General features: G+C 43.1%; 1 protein-coding gene across 1 annotated transcript in view; it reads left to right on the top strand.

Moving 5' to 3' along the window:
* gfral (GDNF family receptor alpha like) overlaps positions 1-25,365 on the top strand; it is a 51,518-nt gene that overhangs the window by 14,959 nt on the left and 11,194 nt on the right. The window contains exons 4-9 of the mRNA XM_078400034.1: positions 3,348-3,500; positions 4,095-4,487; positions 4,621-4,692; positions 11,702-12,035; positions 13,217-13,473; positions 20,890-20,976. Coding sequence (XP_078256160.1) covers positions 3,348-3,500; positions 4,095-4,487; positions 4,621-4,692; positions 11,702-12,035; positions 13,217-13,473; positions 20,890-20,976 — 1,296 coding nt within the window. The remainder of the gene's footprint in view (positions 1-3,347; positions 3,501-4,094; positions 4,488-4,620; positions 4,693-11,701; positions 12,036-13,216; positions 13,474-20,889; positions 20,977-25,365) is intronic.

Here is a 25,365-nt window from a genome sequence, read left to right as displayed (position 1 = left end):
GCCTACCCCTTATTCTTAAACTGTGGCCCCTGGTTCTGGACTCCCCCAACATTGGGAACATGTTTCCTGCCTCTAACATGTCCAACCCCTTAATAATCTTATACGTTTCGATAAGATCCCCTCTCATCCTTCTAAATTCCAGTGTATACAAACCTAGTCGCTCCAGTCTTTCAACATATGCCTGACTTCCTTCCCCTCTTTCCCCCTACCCCCAAACCCCCCCCCCCCCGACTTCCCCCGACAACCCCCTTCCCCCGACTGTCCTCAGATGCTGAGTTCCTGCAGCAACTCATTTTTCTGTCCAGATTTCAGCACCTGCAATATTTTATGCCTCCAAATCAGTTTTTAGGTATATTCCCTAAAGTTTGTAAAATGATGCATTGTCCATCTGCTCAAGGCAAAGGTCAGCCCTGGGCATTATATGTACATGATTGAAACTGTGCAGTGAATGAGGCCTAAACACAATGCGGGCACATGGAGCAAAATGGATCTGAGGCAGGGTCTTCGACCTGGAAACCTTAGCTCTGCTTCTCTTCCCACAGATGAGTATTTCCAGCACTTTCTGTTTTTATTATAGAAACATAGAAACATAGAAAAATAGATGCAGGAGTAGGCCTTTCGGCCCTTCGAGCCAGCACTGCCATGCAATATGATCATGGCTGATCATCTAAAATCAGTACCCTGTTCCTGCTTTTTCCCCTATATCCCTTGATTCATTTAGCCCTAAGAGCAAAATCTAACTACCTTTTGAAAACATCCACTGAATTGGCCTCCACTGCCTTCTGTGGCAGAGAATTCCACAGATTCACAACTCTCTAGGTGAAAAAGTTTTTCCTCATCTCAGTGCTAATTGGCCTACCCCTTATTCTTAAACCATGACCCCTGGTTCTGGACTCCCCCAGCATAGGGAACATTTTTCCTGTAACTAACCTGTCCAATCCTTTAAGAATTTTATATGTTTCTATAAGATCTCCTCTCATCCTTCTAAATTCCAGTGAATACAAGCCCAGTCGACCCCTTCTTTCCTCGTATGTCAGTCCTGCCATCCCGGGAATTAGCCTGGTGAACCTACGCTGCACTCCCTCAATAGCAAGAATGTCCTTCCTTAAATTAGGAGACCAAAATGGCACAAAATACTCCAGGTACGGTCTCACCAGGGCCCTGTTCAACTGCAGTAAACTTTCTTACTTCTAAACTCAAATCCTCTCGCAATGAAGGCCAACATGCCATTAGCTTTCTTCACTGCCTGCTGTACCTGCATGCTTACTTTCAGTGACTGATGTACAAGCACACCCAGGTCTGGTTGCACCTCCCCTTTTCCTAATCTGACACCATTCAGATAATAATCTGCCTTCCTGTTCTTGCCACCGAAGTGGATAACCTCACATTTATCCACATTATACTGCATCTGCCATGCATCTGCCCACCCACCCAACCTGTCCAAGTCACCCTGCATCCTTGCATCCTCCTCACAGCTCACATTGCCACCTAGCTTTGGAACATCAGCAAACTTGGAGATGTCACATTTAATTCCCTCATCTAAATCGTTAATATATATTGTAAATAACTGGGGTCCCAGCACCGAGCCTTGCAGCAGCCCACTAGTCACAGGCTGCTATTCTGAAAAGGACCCGTTAATTCCTACTCTTTGCTTCCTTTCTGCCAACCAGTTCTCTGTACATGTCAATACCCTGCCCCCAATACCATGTGCTCTAATTTTGTACACTAATATCTTGTGTGGGACCTTGTCAAAGGCTTTTGGAAAGTCCAGATACACCACATCCACTGGCTCTCCCTTATCCATTCTACTTGTTACATCCTCAAAAAATTCCAGAAAATGAGTCAAGCATGATTTCCCCTTCATATATCCATGCTGACTTTGACTGCTTGTCAATGTCAGTGCATCCTGTCACTGCTTTCCAAATGCGCTGCTATAACATCTTTAGCAATCGACTCAAGCATCTTCCCCACTACCGATGTAAGGCTAACTGGTCAATAATTCCCTGTTTTCTCTCTCCCTCCTTTCTTAAAAAAGTGGAGTTACATTGGCTACCCTCCAATCCACAGGAACTGATCCAGAATATTGGAAAATGATCACCAATGCATCCACGATTTCTAAGGCCACCTCCTTGAGTACTCCTTGAGACCATCAGGCCCTGGGGATTTATCTGCCTTCAGTCCCAACAGTTTACTTAACCCCATTTCCTAATTAATGTGGATTCCCTTCAGTTCCTCCCTGCCACTAGATCCTCGGTCCCCTAGTATTTTTGGGAGATTATTTGTGCCTTCCTTAGCAAGAGCATTGCCAAGATAGCGCTAAATGCCGAATGTCATTGGGAAAGGTCTTCAGAATTTATCTTGCTGCAGAGTTTTGCAGGACTTTCGAACAATAATTCACAGAAAGAAATTGTGCAGAATCAGGCCCATCAGCCCCCCGAGTGTGTCCTGACTAATCACCCAATTACTGTAATCCTATGCTTTATCCCATTTAAAAAATCCACCCCACATTCTTATCAACTCTCCCAGATTTTATCATTCGCACCTACTAATTCACACATTTTAGGGATGTGATTGGAAACTGGAGCATCCGGAGGAACCCACTCTGTCACAGAGAGAAGGTGCAAGAGAAAGGAGCACCGGAGGTCAGGAGCGAGCACAGAGCTCTGGAACAGTGAGGCAGCAGCTCTTCCAGCTGCACCAGTGTGCTGTCTTAAATCTACGACTGGAGCAGAATAAGAGTGTTTGATCTCTCCATAAACTGAAAACAACAACTGAGTATCACAATAATCACTGTGGTTGCAGTCAAAGCTAGTAAACATGGTTATTACATGGTTATGTGTGAATTGGTGGGTGTGAATGATAAAATCTGGGAGAGTTGATAAGAATGTGGGTGGATTTTTAACCCCGAGCAAACATCTTTCACACACCTGAAGTTCTGTTAAAATCGACAGAGGGATTCAGCTATTGCTGAGGTATCTGACTAAAATAAAAGAACTAACTTTGCAATCTCTCTACATTTGTTCAGACAAGGCTTGACTGGAGCTAATTTAGTAGCAGGGTGGGGAAATGGATCGCATTTTATCCGGCTTGTTCTTGATTCGGAGATGGAAACAATAAAGTAAGAAAGCCATAGAACCTTTTCCAAAAGAGATATTTCACATGGAAAGACTCTTCTGAAGGCAACTTCACAGAACCGGTAAAAATTGAAACATGGACTTGGTTGGGTCATTTCCATAGCTGTAATTTGAACCATGGTTGCTTTGAATAATTCAGACTATACTAAATCATCCGAATTCTGGCGAATCAAAAAAAAAACTAAAATATATTATTCTTCTAATGCATTGCAGGTGACGCTTGCACAGTAAAGGATCACAGCAGTTGTAACATAACCATTCAGCACTTAGCCAACAGTTACCCAGCATTTAGAGAGTGCAGCTGCCTTGAAGATAAATCATGCGACTTTTTCAGACAACTTGGAACACAGTGCAGCAGCCAAGAAGGTAAATGCAGCATATGCAAGTGTATAATGAGGTGGGATCAATGAAATTGCAAACAGGCTGATGTTTGATCATTCTTCAACCTCTAGCAATGGAAAAATAAGGTGACAGATTCACCCAGAATTAACACCTGTTTGTGAATTGCAGAGCAAACTTGGCAGAAGCGTTGTTAAGTATTTACACTGGAACAGTACCAATCAGCAAAAAAGTACCCCACAGCTCAAACCCTTGTGCAGTTAAGAGTAAATAGGGAATTTGGTTAAGGCTATTTCACATTAAAGGCAATAAATAAACATATGGAACAAGTTATGAGCAAAAGGTCATTGTTAAAAGGACAAGTTTTGAAGAAAAGAAGGATTGAGAGGTAAAATTGGGATTAACTAAAAACAGGCTAACTTTCTTGCACAATGTCCTTTTCCTGTTCCTTAACTATGGCAGAATTTGCCTTTTAGAAGTGGAAATCAAAAAGAAACCTTTTAGCCGATAGAGTTAAGAGTTTAAACAGGTGCATCAAAGTTATTGCTGAGATGTGTTCATGTGTTTTGGATAAGCTTTTAATGGCCTTTGGCATTTGAACATTTACTCTCTTCCACATAGAGCGATCCAGGGCACCTTCCCTTAGCTCGGGAGTACCACCAGAATGGAGAAGACGCTTAAGGATGATGAGCACAAATAAAAGCACAAGGAAGGACAATGATTGCCAGTCAGCGAAACACAGCTGTCTGAGATCCCCAAATTGCAGTTCAGTTTATGCAAGGTTTAAGAAGATGTGCCGGCACAAAAAATATAACTGCAGCATCCCAGCTGCAGGGCAACAGTGTCTAACTGCTTGGCAAGCATTGCAACGCACAAAGCTCGCTGGCTGCAACTGTTCAAGGCAGGGGAGATTAAAGTGCCTCAGAATACGGACCAGCCTCGCCAACAATGCCTGCGTACAAATTGCAAGGTTAAACACAAGCAGCGATGAAGGAAAAGAAGTGAATATTCCTGGTGGGGACACTATGCATTGGCATCAATGCTTTCCATCCCTTTGAGCATTGATTCTTTCATGTTTTGAGTCTGCTATTCATTTCTGGCCCACCTTTTGTGCATTATGTTCTTTTCACTGTTGTTTCTCTTGCAGGTGCAGCTGAGTTCATGAGAGGCAGGAAATCAGCCGCAGAGTCCACCACACTTGTCGCATACAATAGTGAAAGTAAGGGAAATAAGCACCTTGCCTGTCAAGAGCAGACATTCGGAAACGGCACATAAATATCCCGTAATCAATGACAAGACAACCCCTCTAGATTCTCGACTTTACGTTGTTTGGCTGTAAGCTCAAACTTTAATTGTCTAGAGCCGGCATTGCTAGTTTTACTGGCAGATTTCACAGATTAACTTAAAAGTCCAATAGTGCATTGTGTAGGTGACATATCAAAATGTTATCATTGGATTCTCATCACTCTATAATCATGGTCAGAGCATTTCACTCAGCTCTTTGCTCACCAGCTTACAGTCATTGAAATTCCATTGCTGAGAGGGAGTTAGTTAGGTCTTGCTGACACTTGGGGTCTCGAAGATAATGCACAAACTGATCCCAGCTAGTTCATTGAGCTGCCTACAACTTTTAAGCTATGCTTCAGAATAGTTTTCAAGTATCAAACACTTGGCACCAAAGTCAGATGATGTGAGACTACACCTTGGAGTTGGAGAGGGTGCAGTGGAATCTCACGAGGATGCTGCCTGCTTTGACAAACTTGTTATTGAGTGAAATTGAATCGGCTTAGCTTGTTTTCTCTGGAGCAAAGGAGGTTAAGGGGTGATCTCATCGGGTGTATAAAATTGTACGAGGCATAGATAGGGGATTGGTCGGAACCTTTTTTCTCTCATGATAGGAGTTTCACTGGGTAGAAGTGTAGATTTAAGGTGAGGGGGAAAAGTTTTAAATACGATCTGAACTGTTTTTTTTACACAGAGAATGGTTGATGTCTAGAAAGCGTTGCCAGAGGACTTGGTGGAATCAATTACAATTACTACATTTTAGAGACTTTTGAACAGATACTTAAATAAGCAAGAAGTAAAAGGATACAGTCATAATGTGGGGAAATAAGATTGGTGTATATGGGCAAAAAATGTCAGCATGGATGTGCTGGGGCCATTTCTGTGTTGTACGACTCTGAGTTCTCTTTTTTTTTAAACCAATATGAAAGTCCATCTATCTTGAAAGTTGTGCTGCCATTGTGTTGGTGTGCCTTCAGAACCATGATTGTAAATCAATCATTACTATGCAGTTTCACCAGTGTTGAGTAAATATCCGTATTGATTTCCAGTGACCCTCTTTACTCATGAGAATAAAGGTTACAAATTAAAACCACAATAATCTAGCATACTTGAGTCTTTGGCAGCATCAAACTAGTATATTTTGGATATGATTCTGCTTAATACTCCACAGTTTTAATTCATTTTTAAAAAAAGACAGCAATATAATACATTATTTTTAGTGAGCTTAGCAGGTTTAAATAAAGTCTGAGAACTAGAACCTGATGAGCTGCAAGGAAGTGTGGAAATGAGGGCCCAGTCAGTTAAAGAGTCATAGCAACTTGGGCCCCAGTGTGTTAAAGGAAATGCAGGAACCAGGGCCCTAGAGGTAAAGGGAGAGTAAAGCTGGCTGCTGGTGAACCAGATGCTGAACCTTGCATTTTGCAATCAACGCAGCAACAGCTTTTTACTGGAATCAGCATTGAAAATCACATGGTCTGATTGACCCTGCAAAGCTCTTGCACACTCACAATGTAAATGAAATTATGTTGTGGTGCATCGGTTACACCCCACTCTATGTCCAGGCCCAACTCTATTTAACTCGATGAGACCTCAAAATCTTAGCTCTCAACTAACAACAGTCTAGAGAATGACTGTTGGAAAATATTAATTATCAGGAGAGATCGGATAGGTTGAGCTTAATTCCCTTGGAGCTGAATTGAGCTGTATACATTTTCAGGTGGCCTGGGGCAAGAGTAAATGAGGAGGACTTATCTCCATTATGCAATGAGCCAAAAAACGGGGGATAGTTTTAAAGTAAGAGGTAGGATTACTCCTGAAATGAAGAAAGACCTTACAATCAGTAGGTGGTGAGGTTTTGGAGCTGACTGGGTGATGGGGCAGAAGCCCTCACTGTATTTAAGAAGCCCTTGGATATGTAGTTGGATGTCCAAGACATAGCAGATAAATCAGGCTGCTTTTTTTGCAATCATAACAACTTGTGTGTTGGAAATGTTCTATGTCTCCAATGGAGTAATCCAGTGAATACACACCAACATGCATTTACATAAATTTATATCTCACGCGGAGCATAACCTTCTTGCCTGGAATGAGCTGCCGGAGGAGGTAGTTGAGACAGGTTTTATAATAACATTTAAAAGACATTTGCACAGGTACAGGGATAGGAAAGGTTTAGGGAAGGGCCAAACATGGGCAGATGGGTGTAGTGTAGATGGGGCACCTTGGTTAGCATGCGCAAGCTGGGCCGAAGGGTCTGTTTCCATGCTGTATGACTCCATGTCTCTGCTATTTTACCTCAGATATCAACCTACACTCTCTGATAGAAATAAAAACCTAGAGTACAGGACTGGTGATTGGCCATTCGGCCCTGCTTCAACATGCTACACCTGTTCCTGCTTCTCCCCTTGTCCTTTGCTCCCTTTCACATTAAGAAATACATCTTCTCCTCCCTGAATGTATTGGGTTGGCCCCCCCACTGCCTCCTGTGTTATAGAATTCCACAGGTTCACCCCCTTGAGGGGAATTTCTCCTGATTCCAGTTCTAAATGGCATATCACTTATCCAATGCTGGATGTAAATTTTTGCTCTTAATTCGACGCAGGTTCTTTGTTTATTTATGCAACCTTGTGATCTCGGGATGATTTTTCCTTTTAAATTGATGCAGTAATGTATTTGTGTAACTTAATCTTTCCTGCCGCTTAAAACAATTTAACAACAAAAATATGGGGGACTGGACATTGCTGGCAAAACGGGCTTTCATTACCCAATGCCGAATGCCTGTCTTGGCGCTGAGCTGTCTTGTTGGATTGCATTGATCACAATGGTGAGGCATTCCCACCACACTGTTGGGGATGGAAATTCAGGATTTAGATCCAGAGACAATGATGGAATATGATTCGTATCCAGGTCAAGGTTGTGTGTGACCTGGGTGAGAAATTGAATATGGTGGCATTCACATGTGCCTTTTACCCTTGCCCTTCGTCATTGCCAAGTGTGCCGAGGTACAGTGAAAAGCTTTTGTTGCCTGCTAACCAGTCAGTGCAAAGACAATACATGATTGCAATCAAGCCATTTACAGTGTAAAGGTTTGCAGTGTATGGACTCTTGGTGGTAGAGATCACGGCTTTGGGAGCTGCTGTTACAGCAGCCGGGATGAGTACCAGCAATGTGTTTTGTGCAGCAGCCACTGTGTGCCAGTGCTGAAATAAATCATGAGAATGGTCCATGGAGTGTCAATCCAGGTCAACCTAGAGAAAGGTCCTGCCCTGAAATGCCATCTGTCCATTTCCCTCCACAATGCTGTTAACTAAAGTGAATGCTTGCAATCGTTTGCCCAGGGTAGAGGATTCTAAAACTAGAGTGCATAGACTTATGGTGAGAGGGGAAATATTTAAGTGGGACCCCAGGAGCAACTTTTTCATTTAGAGGGTAATCTGTATCTCGAATGAGCTGCCAGAGGAAACTATAGAAGTTGATCCAATGATGACTTTTAAAAGATATTTGAACGGATTATATGGATAGGAAGGGTTTAGAGGGATATGGCAAATCGGATGCAACCAGGATGCCAACATGATCGGCTTGGACAAGGTGGGCCAGAGGGACTATTCCATGCTGTTTCCCTCCATTATCTCTAATGCTTCATGACATTGGGAGTTCCCCCAGCTCAAGATTCCAGCATCTGCAATCTCTTGATTCTTCAGTGGGCTGCTTTGATGTGGGTGGTTGAGCATTTTGAAAGCTGTTAGAATGGCATAGATGCAGACAAGTGCACAATATTCCATTGCCCCTCTGAATTGCTCCTTGTAGATGTTGGAAATGCGTTGGGAGTCACACCCTGCAGAGTACCAAGCCTCTGACCTGCTCGTGTCGCCATGGTTCTTGCGTGGCTGGTCCAGTTATGTTTTGGTCAGTGGTAGCATCCAGGATTCTGATAGCCTTCAACTCCCCCACCTCACTCATTGGAGATGGTCATCACTTGTCATTTATTGTGGCATAAGTATTATTTGCCCTTGCTCATCCCATTTTTAAATGATTGACTGAAAGATGCAGCATTGACACAGAGGGAGGGGGGGGGGGGGGGGTAAATTCACCAATAAATGGTTTCATATATTACTGAGCAAATGCAATTCATTGCAAATATATGAGTAAGGTTACAAAGGACATGGATAGATCAAGTCAAAGGATAAAGCCCGAGCAGTTTTTTAATGTGGGCGGTTTGGAAAGGACAAAATGATTTCTCAAGGATTGCAAATCTATCCATTCTGTAACATGAGAACATAAGAAAATCAGAGCAGGAGTAGGCCACATCCCTTATGGCTACCCTACCATTCAGTACAGTCACGGGCTGATCTGCCCAAAGCTTCATCTCCTCGTCCATGAAAGGTCTGGATGTTCTGGTACAGAAATCATTAAAGGCTGATACACTGGTACAAGAATCAATTCAAAAGAACGGAAGAAAACTTCCCTCCCCGCCGCTTACATTCCTTCTTCAAGCTTCACAATTCGCAACTCTTCAATACTTTTGTCTCACACTTCTTTTCATTTCTGGCCTTTGTCCAAACATCTGCCTATCACCACCCCCCCCCCCCCCCCCCTCCCTCCCTCCCTCCCTCCTCCCCTGCCTATGTTCACCTATCACCTGTCACACTTTGTCCTGCCCCTCCTCTCTTATAGATTTCTTCACTGCTCCCCCCCCCCCCCCCCCCCCCCCCAGCCTCCCACACTATCTGAAGAAAAGTCCAGACCTGAAAAGTCACTTCCCCACTTTCTCCAGAGATGCTGCCTGACCTGCTGAGTTACTCCAGTACTTAGTGTGTTTTGCTTTGTGGACCAGCATCTGCATTTCCTTGTTTCTACAGCAGAAAGCTACTGTTTGTAGGAATTGAAAAAGAGGGAAGTTAACGTTTGGTTGCAGAGATTTGACTATGACTTTCTATAAGTCTGTTTGGTTGGCCATATCTACACACTTATTAAGCACAGTTCCCAATAGACTATATGCGGTCCTTAGAAGAGGTACACCACAGGCCAGCCAGAATGCTTCCAGGGTTCAATAAAATAAATCATGAGGAGAAATTGTACTTATCAAGCTGATGTTCCCATGAGGTTAGGAATTGATTGATGATTTAATTGAGTATACAGAGATTAGACTGTGGTTTGATCAAAGCAATGCATGTTGCTTCCATCTGATAAGGCTCCAAGCAAGGCAGTGAAATATTTGCTCAGCAGACTCATTAGTTTTCTACCTCAGAACTGTGGGCTCTGATTGTGTCCTGGGGAGGCGCATCAACAGGGATGGACCAGCACGGATATGGGCCAAGGATAGGTGGGAATCAAGTGAGTGAGCGGTGGCAGTATCATCCTGCAGATTTATGTCTGAAGAAGACTGTTGCTTTTTCCAGTCCCTTAATAAGGAACCTCCAGATTCAGGGACAGTTTCTTCCCAACTGTTAAAAAGCAACTGAACTGTCCTATCACCAACTAGAGAGCGGTCCTGATCTACCATCTACTTCTTTGGAGACCCTCAGACTATCTTTAATCAGACTTTGCTGGACTTTATGTGTAGGAAGGGGCTGCAGATGCTGGTTAAAATCGAAGGTAGACACAAAATGCTGGAGTAACTCAGCGGGTCAGGCAGCATCTCTGGAGAGAAGGAATGGGTGACGTTTCGGGTCATACTGGACTTTATTTTGCACTAAACATTATTCCCTTGATCCTGTATCTGTACATTGTGGACGACTTGTTTGTAATTTTGTATAGTCTTTCTGCTGACTGGATAGGATACCATAAAAAAAATTTTCACTGTACCTCTTTACACATGACAATAAACTAAGATAAATTAAAACTAGTCTGTTGCTTTTTCCGGTCCCTTAACAAGGAACCTTTATCAAAGTGCTTCAGTAGTTAAGTTAAGGGCTGTTGATTTGAATGCTGAGTAATGAAGTCTAATGGTGTCACAGGGTGAACACGTTTTATATTTGGGCCAGGAACATGGATAAGACAAGTTTGGAGGAATATGGACCAAATGCTAGCAGGTGGGACTAGTGTAGCTGTGACATGTTGGCCGGTGTGAGCAAGTTGGGCCAAAGGGCCTGTTTCCACACTGTATCACTCTATGACTCTATGACTCTGTAACTGAAATTGGGCTCAATTTCAGATGCTAAGACTCTTTAAACTCTTGTTCATCCACAAGCTTTGCACATGTACATCTTTAAAAATGTAGCAGGCACAGCCCTTTGTGTCAGAAAAGTGTGTGCCACTGAGCACAGTGATTACTTCATATCTAATTTGTGTTTAATTGAAGAAAGCATTGATTATACCTGATTAATACGTAGACTATAGCTAAGGAAAGCCAAAAGGTAAAATAACAAAGAGCCATTTTCTGAAATTGGTCAGTGTCAAAACATTACAGATATCACTTTTATTTCTTTTTAAAAAAATTTTGCATTGAAGACTTTTGTAAATATAATAACAGTGCCTTTGTTCTACCCATCTCTCCCCCACCTTCTCTGCTACCTAAACCAACTTGTTTTCTAAGGGGATCTTGGGTTGGGCAATAAACGCTGATTTGGACAGTGAAGCCTAGATCTCAAGTCCAGCCTTCTGTTGATAAGTTAGTGTTATAGTAGCAGAATTAGGCCATTCGGCCCAAAATCTACTCCACCATTCAATCATGGCTGATCTATCGTTCCCTCTCAAATTCATTCTCCTGCCTTCTCCCCATAACCCCTGACACCCTTACTAATCAAGAATATATCAATCTCAGCCTTAAAAATATCCATTGACTTGGCACGTCCTTCCTCAGATATGGGACCCAAAACTGCTCACAATACTCCAAATGCGGTCTAACCAGTGCCTCAACATTACATCCTTGTTTTCATATTCTAGTCCTCTCAACATAAATGCTAGCGTTAATGATGTGCCTGTGACTGTGGTCCCTTTGCATCTAGACCACAATAATTCCGTGTCTTGCTTGAAAGTGATTGAGCAATGCATCAAGGATCAAGACGTGTGCAACAGGCATTTAACTCCTCAGAAGAAAGCGTGCCCTCAAGCCCGCAAGCAATGCAACCTTGAGGATTGTCACAGAGCCATTCGATTCTTTTACACCAAGATCTCGCCAGACCTCGCTCAGATGTTAGTGTTCTGTGGGTGCGATCCGTCCGATGATCTTTGTCTGCAGGCAAAGGAAACCCTTCACAACAACTCCTGTGCCAATCACATGGACACCGTTCCTACGTGCCTACAACTGAGGGAGAAGTGCCTCTCCGAGGATATTTGCAGGTTAGTTCACCTTTAAAAAGGTATCTGTCCAGGACGTTACTGAATGTTGCCTCAAATGTGGAATGAAAACAGCAGGTGCCCAGTTCAGTAGCATCTGTGAAAAAATAAAGTGATGTTCCAGGTTCAATTACTTTTCATCAGAGTCTGATGAAAGGTCAGTAAGGTGAAATATAGGAAAGACACAATATGTTAGAGTAACTCAGCGGGTCAACCAGCATCCCTGGAGAACATGGACAGGTGACATTTATGGTCGGGACCCCTCTTCAGACTGCTCTGAATTGCTCCATCAACTTATTTGGTCCCTATCAAAGATAGTCCCTTTGTTCTGCTCATGATATCTGAATTAAGGGGTATTAGCCACAGGGAGAGGTTGGACAGACTCAGATTATTTTCTCTAAAGTGCACAAGGTTGTGGGGAAACCTGGTAGAAGTATATAAAATGATGAGAGGCATAGATAGGGTAGACAACCAAGACCATTTATTCCCAGGATGGAAACATCCAATACTAGTGGGCATAACTTTAAAGTGAGAGGGGCAAAGTTTAAAGCAGATGTGCGGGGCAAAATTGTCTGCACAGAGGTTAGTGAGTCCTTGGAATGCACTGCAGGGATGGTGGATGGTGCAGAGATATGACAGTGGCATTTAAGAGACTTTTGGATAGGCACATGGATATGCAGGGAAAGGAAGGATATGGATTATGTGCAGGCAGATAAGAGTTGATCTTGGCATCACCTTGACATGGTGGGCTGAAGAGCCTGTTCCTGTGCTCTACTGTTCTATGCTCTATGTTCTATGCACTATGCACAATGCTCTATGCTCTGTTCTATGCACAATGTTCTAAGCTCCATGTACTATGTACTGTTCTATGCACTATGCACTATGCACTATGCACTATGCTCGATGCACTCTCTATGCTCTATGCTCTATGTTCTATGCACTATGCACCATGCTCTACACACTATGCACGATGCACTATGTACAATGCACTATGCACCATGCTCTACACACTATGCACGATGCACTATGTACAATGCACTATGCACCATGCTCTACACACTATGCATTATGCACTATGCTCTATGCACTATGCACTCTGCTCTATGCTCTATGTTCCATGCACTATGCACTATGCACTTTGCACTATGCACTATGTTCTATAACCATGTTATTTGTGCTTTCAGATCAAGATATGAATTGTTTCAAGTAAAGTGTTGGGGCCATTTGACAGGAATGTGCAGTCAAGAATATGATCTGAGCTGCCTTTCAGGGCTCAGCTGGAATGAATGGACCTGCAAGGCTGATGCAGAGTGCATGGCAGCATACATCAGTACCCAAGGCACTCTTCTCCAGGTTCAATGTACGTGCAATGGTGTCACGAGAGATGACCAACCGTTTTGTGAACTATTCCAGCACATGCTAAATCATCAAGTGTGTTTCAGTAAGTCATACTGTAATTATTTCTACATTCCCACGACCATTCCATCCCTCCCTCCTGAAGTTGTTGACACTACAGTGTATTCACAGATTCATCTTATGAGGAACAACTGTGTGATAGTTAATATGTTTGCAGAAATCATTTCTGATGAAAAGAGAAAAGTAGGAATCATTTGTCCATCTTAGGTTTAAGCTTGAAATAGTTCAGCTTAAAATGCCCATCAGTGAAATTTGGCCACTGATTGGGAGTCAAAAACAAAAGATTACAATACCTTTAAGAATGTAGTTTACTTTACAAATAAAGTGTGGGAACTTCAGCCCACTGAGTCCATTCCGATCATTGATCTTATGTACATAAGTTCTATGTTATCCCACTTTCGCATCCTACACACTCAGGGCAATTTACAGACTTTAGACTTTAAAGATACAGCGCAAGAACAGGCCCTTCGGCCACCGAGTCCCCCCCTCCTTCCGCCGACCAGCGATCACCCCGTACACTAACACTAACCTACACAGTAGGGACATTTTTTACAACTTACAGGAGCCAATTAACCTACAAACCTACATGTCTTTGGAATGTGGGAGGAAACTGGAGCACCTGGAGGAAACACACCTGGTCAGAATCTACAAATAGTACAGACAGCACCCGAGGTCAGGATCGAACCCAGGTCTCTGGTGCTGTGAGGCTGCAGCTCTACTGTTGCGCCACTGTGACCTGGAAGGAATGATAATAATCTACGTAAGAGGCACAAGTGAGCATTAGATAAAGCGGATGTTTTGGGTGACTAGAAACCTATAAGGTCATAAGGTCATAAGTGATGGGGGCAGAATTAGGCCATTCGGCCCATCAAGTTTACTCCATCATTCAATCATGGCTGATCTATCTTTCCCTCCCAATCCCATTCTCCTGCCTTCTCCCCATAACCCCTGACACCCGTCCTAATGAAGAATCCATCTTTCTCTGTCTTAAAAACATCCATTGACTTGGCCTCCACAGACATCTGTAGCTAAAGATTCCACAGATTCTCCACCCTCTGACTAAAGAAATTCCTTCTCATCTCCTTCCTTAAGTAGCGTCCTTTAATTCTGAGGCTATGGCTTCTAATCCTAGACTCACCTACTAGTGGAAACATTCTCTCCACATCCACTCTATCCAAGCCTTTCACTTTTCTTAACTTTTCAATGAGGTCCCCCTCATCCTTCTAAACCCTGGCAAGTACAGGCCCAGTGCCGTCAAATGCTCAGCTCCCTCAAAAGAATGAGTATTAAAACAGGTGGCGTGTTTTAAAAACTTGAAACATTGAAAATGAATTATAAACATTTAAATTAGGTCAATGAATTACAAAAATTAGTAAATGTACGTACCTGGGTCCCATGCACCATTTCCTCTCCACTGTAAAGAGTGGCCCATTATGAGAGGCAGAAATAGGGGAGACAGTCAGAACCTATTTCCCAGAGTGGAAATATCCAACACTAGAGGGCATGGCTATAAGGTGAGCGGGGGAATGTTTAATGGGGATGTGCAGAATTCTTTACACAAAAATAACTTTAGTTTAGTAAATTATTGTTAGTTTAGTTTTGTTTATTAATGCCATGTGGTCACCGAGGTACAATGAAAAGCTTTTTGTTGGGTGTTATCCAGTCAAAGAAAAGACTATGATTATAATCAAACCGTCCACAGGATACAGATAAAGGACAAATAAGACAACATTTAGTGTAAGAAATGCTGCTGTTCAAATAAAGATTTTAAAGAGTGAAGTGATTGTAATGAATGATAGCAGATCCACTTCTGGGACCAACACACAAAGAGTCGCCTGGCTTTGCCACCTTCCTGGTTACGCCAGCCTTGGTTATGAATGATTACCAAACACCCTGGCAATTTTATGCCATTCAAAACATTGAACACATAAGAAACACTGTAGGAATAACTCAGGTGGTCCTGAGATAGTGCAGGGGATGAATATTCTTCTAGTTCGTCATGAGATAACATTCTTTCCATTCACAATATAATGACTTCCATTCTAAAGAAAATTAGATTCTGTTCTGTCACGAGAACGGCTGAACATGCTGACAATAAAAATATAGCCATTCCGTGCTGTGTAATCATTGCATCAAGTATACCCAGTCAATTGCTGCCAGGTTAAAGCATTTGCTGCAACTTAACGAGGTGATACAGGATCCCTGTATTACCACAGTGAGATCATTCCAATTTTCATGTCAACTTTTTTTGTCAAAATGTTTCTTGTTGCAGGTTTATAAGACTTTGGTTTGGCCACAGTTGAAGAATTGCTTACAGTTTGGGTCACTCCATTGCAGGAAGGATGTGGAGGTTTTGGAGAGAGTGCAGAAGAGGTTTGCCAGAATGCTGCCTGGATGAGAGGGTATCAGCTGCAGGGAGAGGTTGCACAGATTTGGATTGTTCTCTGGAGCATCGGGGTCTGAGGGGAGACCTGATAGCAGTATATCGGGAAGGTGTGTATACACACCTCTCCTGCATTGGTGCAGCATCCTCTCCTCCCCCACTCCCCACTCCCCTCTCCCCCCTCCACCCTCCCTCCCCTTCCCCCTCCCCTTCCCCCTCCCCTCCCCCTCCCCTCCCCCTCCCCTCCCCCTCCCTCCCTCCCCCTCCCTCCTCCTCCTCCCCTCCCCCCTCCTTCCCCCTCCCTCCTCCCATTCCCTGATAACAGTATATCGGGAAGGTGTATACATGGATAGGAACGGTTTAGAGATGTATGGGCCAAGCATGGGCAAATGGGATTAGCTTGTCATTCCCATCTTGGGATTGGCAAGTTAGGAAAAGGGGACGTACAACGAGATCTGGGTGTCCTAGTGCATCAGTCACTGAAAGGAAGCATGCAGGTACAGCAGGCAGTGAAGAAAGCCAATGGAATGTTGGCCTTCATAACCAGAGGAGTTGAGTATAGAAAAGAGGTCCTTCTGCAGTTGTACAGGGCCCTAGTAAGACCGCACCTGGAGTACTGTGTGCAGTTTTTGTCTCCAAATTTGAGGAAGGATATTCTTGCTATTAAGGGCATGCAGCGTAGGTTTACTAGGTTGATTCCCGGAATGGCGGGACTGCCATATTTTGAAAGACTGGAGCGACTAGGCTTGTATACACTGGAATTTAGAAAGATGAGAGGGGATCTTATCGAAACATATAAGATTATTAAGGGGTTGGACACGTTAGAGGCAGGAAACGTTCCCAATGTTGGGGGAGTCCAGAACCAGGGTCCACAGTTTAAGAATAAGGGGTAGGCCATTTAGAACGGAGATGAGGAAAAACTTTTTCAGTCAGAGAGTTGTAAATCTGTGAAATTCTCTGCCTCAGAAGGCAGTGGAGGCCAATTTTCTGAATGCATTCAAGAGAGAGCTAGATAGAGCTCTTAAGGATAGCAGAGTCAGGGGGTATGGGGAGAAGGCAGGAACAGGGTACTGATTGAGAATGATCAGCCATGATCACATTGAATGGCGGTGCTGGCTCGAAGGGCCGAATGGCCTACTCCTGCACCTATTGTCTATTGTCTATTGACAATTGAAGGCCAAAGTGCCAGAAGCCTTTTTGACTAGCTTAACTGCCTGCGACTCGACTTTCAAGGAACCATGCACCTGTACTCCTGGATCTTTCTGCTCTACAACACTACCCAGAGGCCTGCCATTTACTGTGTAGGTCCTGCCCTTGTTCGGTCCCAAAATGCAACACTTCACACTTCTCTGTATTAAATTCCATCAACCATTCCATCGCCCACCCAGCTAATCGATCCAGATCCTGCTGCAATCTTTCACAACCATCTTCACTATCTGCAAAACCACTCACTTTTGTATCATCAGCAATCTTGCTAATCTTGTCCTGTATGTTCTCATGCAAATCATTGATGTAGATGACAAACAGTAACAGGCCCAGCACTGAACCCTGAGGCACACCACTAGTCACAGGCTTCCAGTCCATGAAGCAACCTTCCACCATCACCCTCTGCTTCCTTCCATGGAACCAATTTGGTATCCATTCAGCTATCTCTCCTTGGATCCCATGCGATCTAACCTTCCAGGGCAGCCTACCATGTGGAACCTTGTTGAATGCCTTACTGAAATCCATGTACGCATCTATCCCTAATCAGCCCTTGCCCATCCAAATGCCTGTATAACGTATCCCTCAGAATACTCTCCAGTAACTTTCCAACTACATATGTTAAGCTCACCGGCCTATAGTTCCCAGCATTTTCCCTGCAGCCCTTCTTGAAAAGAGGCACCACATATGCCACCTTCCAGTCTTCTGGCACATCTCCTGTATTTAAGGACGACTTGTAAATTTCAACCAGGGCCCCTGCAATTTCCTCGCTAGTTTCCCGCAATGTCCTCTGGAATCAAAAGTGGCTTTGAGTCAGTCTAAAAGGGTGAATGTTTCCTCATACACAGGCTGGCCTCAACTGGAAAACTGCATCCAACTTCAAGGGTCAGGGTGGAGCGAGAGGGGCTGATGTTAGCGGAATAAGACCAGGACGGAGAAGGAAATGCTGGAAAGTATATGCAGGGGAACTCACTGCAGTAGGTTTAGAATTAGGAAGGTAAAGGAGGACTTAATAAAGACAATTAATGCTTTGAAAGGATTAGGGCAATGGGAAAGGATCCAAAATTTTCACGTTATTTTCCAGCACGTTATTCTGATGTAAAACGTTTGGGGGCCATGGTTTATACACCAACAATCAAAAGTAAAAGGATATTTACTTGATAGGAAAGGATTGCAGGGCTATTGATAAAGGGCAGAGGAATGGGACAGCTCTATCAAAGAGCTGACACAGTAACAAATGGCTTATGTCTGTTTTGCAAGGTTCAATGATTTATTCTGCTACCTGATCCCTCTGCCATTTATTTTACGATAATGCATTTTTCATATCAGAGTTTTAAAGTAAAAGCCATCATTGATGTTTCTTTGATCAATATCACTTGTTATTTTGTTTTAGGCATTTTTTTTTTCCAAATTATTTGCAATGATATTATTATATGGCTTTCTTGTGGATGGAACGAAATCCAATACTTCCATTAATACATTTCTACTTAACAATCAAGCACTTGTGAAATTAAGAATTAAGCTCGTGTAAGCACTTTAATTTCATGTGTCTGACATTTTGGTTTGATCAAATAATCGCTTGGTTGTAAATTATGTATATCAATAATCCTTGAAATTCAATAGATTGGAAAAAGTCATTATGCAAAATGGAGATATAGCAATATAACTAAGTCAGAAAAGTATTAGCCCAGCAGATTTTTTTCTTTCGTTGCATTAGCAAACTAAGATTTACTCAACTCCATGGTCACATTTTTAGTTTTCTTCTGCATCTAAGCCAGGATATAAAGGGTCAGAGAAATGTTTGAATATTAAATCCATTCATCCTAGAGCTAGGTTCTTTCTGCTCAAATATTGTTTCTATTTAATCATTTTCATAACTCTCTCTAAATCAATATGGAGGGGATTTTTGTTGGGGACTCTCGCAGTCTGTGACAGTTGGGATGGTAGAGCTACAAAATGGTCATCATGAACTTTATTCATCATAAATATCATATCATATCATATCATATATATACAGCCGGAAACAGGCTTTTTCGGCCCTCCAAGTCCGTGCCGCCCAGCGATCCCCGCACATTAACACCATCCTACACACACTAGGGACAATTTTTACATTTACCCAGCCATTTACCCAGCCAATTAACCTACATAAATAAGTCAGAACTCAGAAAGTCTGGACTTTATCTTGCACTAAACGTTAATCACATTATTCCCTTTATCATTTATCTGTACATTGTGGATGGCTCAATTATAATCATGTATTGTCTTTCCACTGACTGGTTAGCACGCAACAAATGCTTTTCACTGTACCTCGGTACACGTGACAATAAACTAAAGAAACTAAGCTAGGTTAAAGTGATGTCAGCCACGGCTTGTTCCTGAATCAGATGACCAATGTGCTCAAGTTCACCTGCACATTAGGGGCAATTTATGGTGGAAATTTACAGTGCAAATTTAACCAACCGATCTGCACATCTTTGGTACCTGGAAAGAAACCAAAGCACATGGAGGAAACGAGCTTGGTCGCAGGGAGAACATGCAAACTCCACACAGCCAGTATCCCCAGGTCGGATTGAACCCAGCACTCTGGTGCCATGAAGCAGTGGCTCAACCAGCTGTGCCACTGTGCTACATCCTGCTGGGAGCCCAAGGGACGCCTCAGGTTGCTTTCATAGATATTAAGCTCCAGACTGACACTTAAAGCAGATTTGACTCGCAAGTCATTCCTGCAACGATTATGTTAAATGCACCATGTGGTCATGTTTTTGTGTTATACACATTACTGAATAATGAAACGTCTAGATAGAGTGAATGTGGTGAAGAGGATGTCTCCGCTAGTGGGAGAGCCTAGGACCAGAGGGCACAGTTTTGGAATAAAATGGCGTGCCTTTAGAATTGGAGATGAGGAAGAATTTTTTTAGCCAGAGCATGGTGAATCTGTGGAATTCATTGCAACTGTGGAGGCTAAGTCATTGGGGATATTTTTAAAGCAAAGATTAATAAGTTCTTGATTAGTAAGTGTGTCACAGGTTACGGGGAGAAGACAGGAGAATGGGGTTGAGAAGGAATGATAGATCAGCCACGATGGAATAGTGGAACAGCCTCAATGGGCCGAATGGCCTATTTCTGCTCCTATGCCTTATGATCCTACACTGCTTCCAAAAATCATTTCATTCACTTAATTTAAGTAAGAGAACTGGTGCAAGAACAGAGATAAAAGAACAGAGAAAAAAGGTATAGATTTTGAGGGATATGGGCCAAATGTGGGGCTTGAGGCATATTGGTTGCCATGGATGAGTTGGGCTGAGTGGCCTGTTTCCGTGCTGTATAACTCCATAACACTACGAGACAGCAGATGAAAGGGATATCAGTGTAAACAGTGAAACAAAGTGTTTCAAGCAATTTATTTTTGATATACAGTGTTAACTCATTAGCAATAAAACAACTTCGGATAAAGGCTTTTTTTAACAGTATCCAATTTATTTCCAATAGCATGCTGTACAAACTGGAAACCACCAAAAGTATTCATCTCACACTGTGATGTACAGTATATATCACAGTGTGAGATGAATACTTTTGCTGGCCACATCAAAGGTTGTAGCAACAATTGTTTTAAGTGTGCTCTTTTCCTCCTCAAATGGCCAACGTATCATCAACATAATTGTATCATTAAACCTTTGGGCAATATTAGATCTCTGATCGTTAAAGAATAATTGCAGATTTTATTATTTTTCTTGGAATAAATGATTTGTACCATGGGCCCATAACAGCCAATTGCTCTCAATGAAAATAGAAGTAAATGCTTATTTGATTTTTAACAATTGCCCTACAACTTTTGCCTTTATCTTTTAATTACAGCTCAGGTTTCAAGCCCAGCTGTTGAGGCAGAAGCAAGTCAAATGGAAGAAGAACTCAGTGTAACAAGGACCCAGATGAAACTAAGTGGTATGTGGATTCAATCAGCGATCCTCCTACCAGTCCTTCCTATCTATACAGAGCACGATTAGATTAGTAAACTAAGCTGTGCCTTACTACAGAACCTTAGTTGTGGATCTTTGTATGGGAGTGTATATAGCAATCAGCAGTATAGGAATCAGTTTGCACTCAAAAAAATGAGTGTTGGCGTGCTGGGAGGGCAAAGAAGAAGACCAAAATCAGCCCTGATTGATTGCACTGTAGACACTAATATTGTCCCTGCCTGCTAACTGTAATTATCTGATGCGTATCAGAAGGTCCATTACGATGTTAGTTACAGGTGATCACAAGCTCGTAACGAGGATGTGCAGAAGAAGGAGCTAGCTGGTGGGGGGTTAGTTAGAGGTACCTAAAATTGGAGAATCCAATATTCATACATTTGGGTTATTAGCTACTGAAGCCGAATATGAGCTGGCTTTGACTCCATGGGCTCAATAGCCTCCTCCTACATCTTTATGAACTAAACAAGTGACAGAAGCAGAACATGAGTTACATGAGTAACAAGCAAACATCAGGGCAGCATGGTGGCGCAGCATCAGAGACCCCGGGTTCAATCCTGACTACGGGTGCTTGTTTGTACGGAGTTTGTACATTCTCTCCATGACCTGCATGGGTTTCTCCAGGAGTTCTGGTTTCCACCCACACTCCAAAGACGAACAGGTTTGTAGGTTAATTGGCTTTGTAAAACTGTATTATTGTCCCTAGTGTATGTAGGATAGCGTTTGTCAAGTCAAGTCAAGTCAATTTTATTTGTATAGCACATTTAAAAACAACCCACGTTGACCAAAGTGCTGTACATCTGATTAGGTTCCAATGGGAAAAAAAAAAAATGAAACATACAGTAGCACGCAAACAGTTCACAGCGCCTCCTCAATGAGCCTCAAACGCTAGGGAGTAGAAATAAGTTTTGAGCCTGGACTTAAAGGAGTCGATGGAGGGGGCAGTTCTGATGGGGAGAGGGATGCTGTTCCACAGTCTAGGAGCTGCAACCGCAAAAGCGCGGTCACACCTGAGCTTAAGCCTAGACCGCGGGATAGTGAGTAGCCCCAAGTCGGCCGACCTGAGGGACCTGGAGTTAAAGAGGGGGGTTAGAAGATTTTTGATGTAGGGGGGGGAGTGTCCATTTAGGGCTTTATACGTGAATAGGAGGAGCTTGAAGTTGATTCTGTACCGTACAGGGAGCCAGTGGAGGGAGGCCAGAATCGGGGTGATGTGGTCCCTTTTACGGGTACCCGTCAGGAGTCTCGCTGCGGCGTTTTGGACCAGTTGCAGGCGGGACAGGGAAGATTGGCTGATCCCAGTGTATAGGGAGTTGCAGTAGTCTAGGCGGGAGGAAATGAAAGCGTGAATGATTTTTTCTGTGTCGTCGAATTGGAGGAAAGGTTTGATTTTAGCTATGGATCGCTGGTCGGCATGGATTCAGCGGGCCAAAGTTCCTGTTTCCATGCCGTATCACTAAACTAAACTAAACTAATCTTTGATGCTGCACTGAATAGACAATAGACAATAGGTGCAGGAGTAAGCCATTTGGCCCTTCAAGGCAGCACCACCATTCAATGTGATCATGGCTGATCATTCTCAATCAGTACCCCGTTCCTGCCTTCTCCCCATACCCCCTGACTCCACTATCTTTAAGAGCTCTATCTAGGTCTCTCTTGAATGCATTCAGAGAATTGGCCTCCACTGCCTTCTGAGGCAGTGAATTTCACTGATTAACAACTCTCTGAGAAGGCCAGTGTATCAATTTAAAGGTGGAAAGACATGCTTTACCTCTCGAGAGATGCAAAGCTTTTGGGGGAAAAGAAAGCTAGAAGAGGAATGCTCTTACAGCGGGATTTCCCACGTCCTAATAGAGGATTTCCAGCCAAAATATTGATAATTCCATTCCCCTTCACGGATGCTGAGATCCGCTGGCAGATAGTTAGTGGTTGCAGATTCTAGCAACTGCAGTCTCTGGACTTGTGTCCCCAAACAGATTATTTTTCCTCAGGAGGAAGTCACAAGTAGCAGGCAAATGCTACTTGATCAATCTTAACCAATCTATACCCACCTGTAGACACAAGGAACTGCAGATGCTGGTATCTTGCGTAGAACACAAAGTGCTGCAGTAACTCAGTGGTCAGGCAGTATCCGTGGAGCACATGGATAGACGACGTTGCGGGTTCTTCAGGTCCTCTTCACCTTTTGATGTCCCCTCGAGAAGCTGAGTTACTCCAGCACTTTGTATTTTACACCCACTTGCAGTCTATTTGCAACTCCCCTCAAGTATGCTGCCCAACCCATATTTACATCTTCATCAAACCTGGGTGCATTACAACTGGCCTCTACATCCATACAGGTCAACAACACCCCAAACTTGAATTATTTTCTTCTGCACGCCAGAAGTTGAGGGGAGACTGATAAAATTATGAGACTAAATAAAATTATGAGAGGCATTGACAGGCAGGGCCGTCTTAACGCATGGGCCTGATCTGTGTATGTTAAGTGACTTGCAATAAATAAATACTACTTTAAAAATGTAGGTTCAATAAGTGCTTTTTTCGCAACATTTTCGGTCACTAAGTGCTTCTCACAGCGATCTGTAAGTGCTTTTCACAACAATGTAGCACCCTAAGTCCATCGCTAAGTGCTTTTCGATAAGTGCTTTTTGCCGGCACGACAGGGGGGGGCTGGTAGGGAAAGGGGAGTGGGGGAGAGTAACGGTAGGGGCCCCAGTACACTGCTTTGCCCGGGGACCCATAATGCTGTAAAAACGGCCCTGTTGACAGGGAAGACATTTGAAAACTTTTACCCAGAGTGAGAAGGGCTAGAGGGCACAGTTTAAAATGAGAGGGGCAAAGTTCAAAGGAGATGTGACCGTTTTTTTACGCAGAGGGAGGTGGGTGCCTGAAACGACTGCCAGGGAGTAGTAGTGGAGACAGATATGATAGTGGCATTTAAGCGGGTTTTAGATGGGCACATGGATATACAGGGAATGGAGGGATATGGATTACATCGAGATAGAGGCGATTAGTTTAACTTGGCCTAATGTTTGGCACAGACATCGTGGGCTGAAGGGCCTGTTCTGTGTTCTATTTATTCCATCGCTATGTTTCCTATTGCTATAATTTTACCCACAAAACATATGGCGGGTAATTTTCTTTTTTGACGTTAATTGCAGTACCTTAAGCTTTCTGAGAATTCCAGTTCTTGTTTGTCTACCGAGTAGAACATCCAAGAAAAATAGCAGATTAAATGTGTAGGAACTGCAGATGCTAGTTTAAACCGAAGAGAGACTCAAAAAGCTGGAGTAACTCAGCGGGACAGGCGGCATCTCTGGAGAGAAGGAATGGGTGATGTTTCGGGTCGAGACCCTTCTTCAGACCCTTCTTCAGACTGAAGGGTCTCGACCCGAAACGTCAGCCATTCCTTCTCTCCAGAGATGCTGCCTGTCCCGCTGAGTTACTCCAGCTTTGTGTGTCTAAAAATAGCAGATTAGTTACGTGAGTTCCCTTTCACACATCCCCGTTGACTTTGCCCAGTGGAGTGTTTCGCTGGATGCCCCGCATTCACATCCAGATTCTAGCTTTCTCCCCACTGCCAATGTCTGATTAATTCATCTTTGGTTCCCTGTTTACTTTTTCATCCTTTCTTGGCTATCACAGGTGCACTTGCTCCCTTCCAAACCCCAAGGCCAGTTCTGAAATCTTCAATCCCACTCCCTTGGCTGCAGATCCCAGGATTAAAATGCCGAACTCACGCTAAGAAATACTATATTGCGATTAAATAATTTAAAGTACGTCGACAATAAATAAATGAATTTGGGTATTGACTGTGATTAAGTTTCAGAGCCATTTTCAGCAATCTGAAATGCCATTAACAATTGCCTCATCTCATTGATTTAATACATTTAAACTCATATAAAGCAGAGCGATAATTAGCAATTTGCTATCTTACATTTGCTGTGTACAAAGGATAAAGGCTATATGGAAACGATTACATGATTGTAATCTCATTGTGAGGTTCAAATAATGTCATAAACCACCAGAGTAATTTATATCTCTTAACCCGAATCCCCGAGGGAGATTGCAAGCTTGAAATCATTCCAATCTTTCTTTAAAAAAGAATCAAACAGTTGTTGCTGCGTGGCCCTAGCTGGTTGCCTGGGGTGTAGAGCACAGGTTGTGATTTTAGCTGCTAATCTCTCCTAACCCCTCAAGGTACCGCTGTAGTGACCCTGTGAGGATATGATCTAAGTAACCCGATCCAGGTAATTTGAACATCTGGGAAGCTCCTGGGGTGATTTAGAGGTCACGGTGTTTGCTTGTAAGTTCAGGGCTTCAGATCAAAAGAATTCCACATAAAAATGACTGGCACAAA

The sequence above is a fragment of the Rhinoraja longicauda genome, chromosome 5, assembly GCF_053455715.1.
Source record: "Rhinoraja longicauda isolate Sanriku21f chromosome 5, sRhiLon1.1, whole genome shotgun sequence".
Taxonomy (NCBI): domain Eukaryota; kingdom Metazoa; phylum Chordata; class Chondrichthyes; order Rajiformes; family Arhynchobatidae; genus Rhinoraja; species Rhinoraja longicauda.
This window is presented reverse-complemented; position numbering and strand designations above follow the sequence as displayed.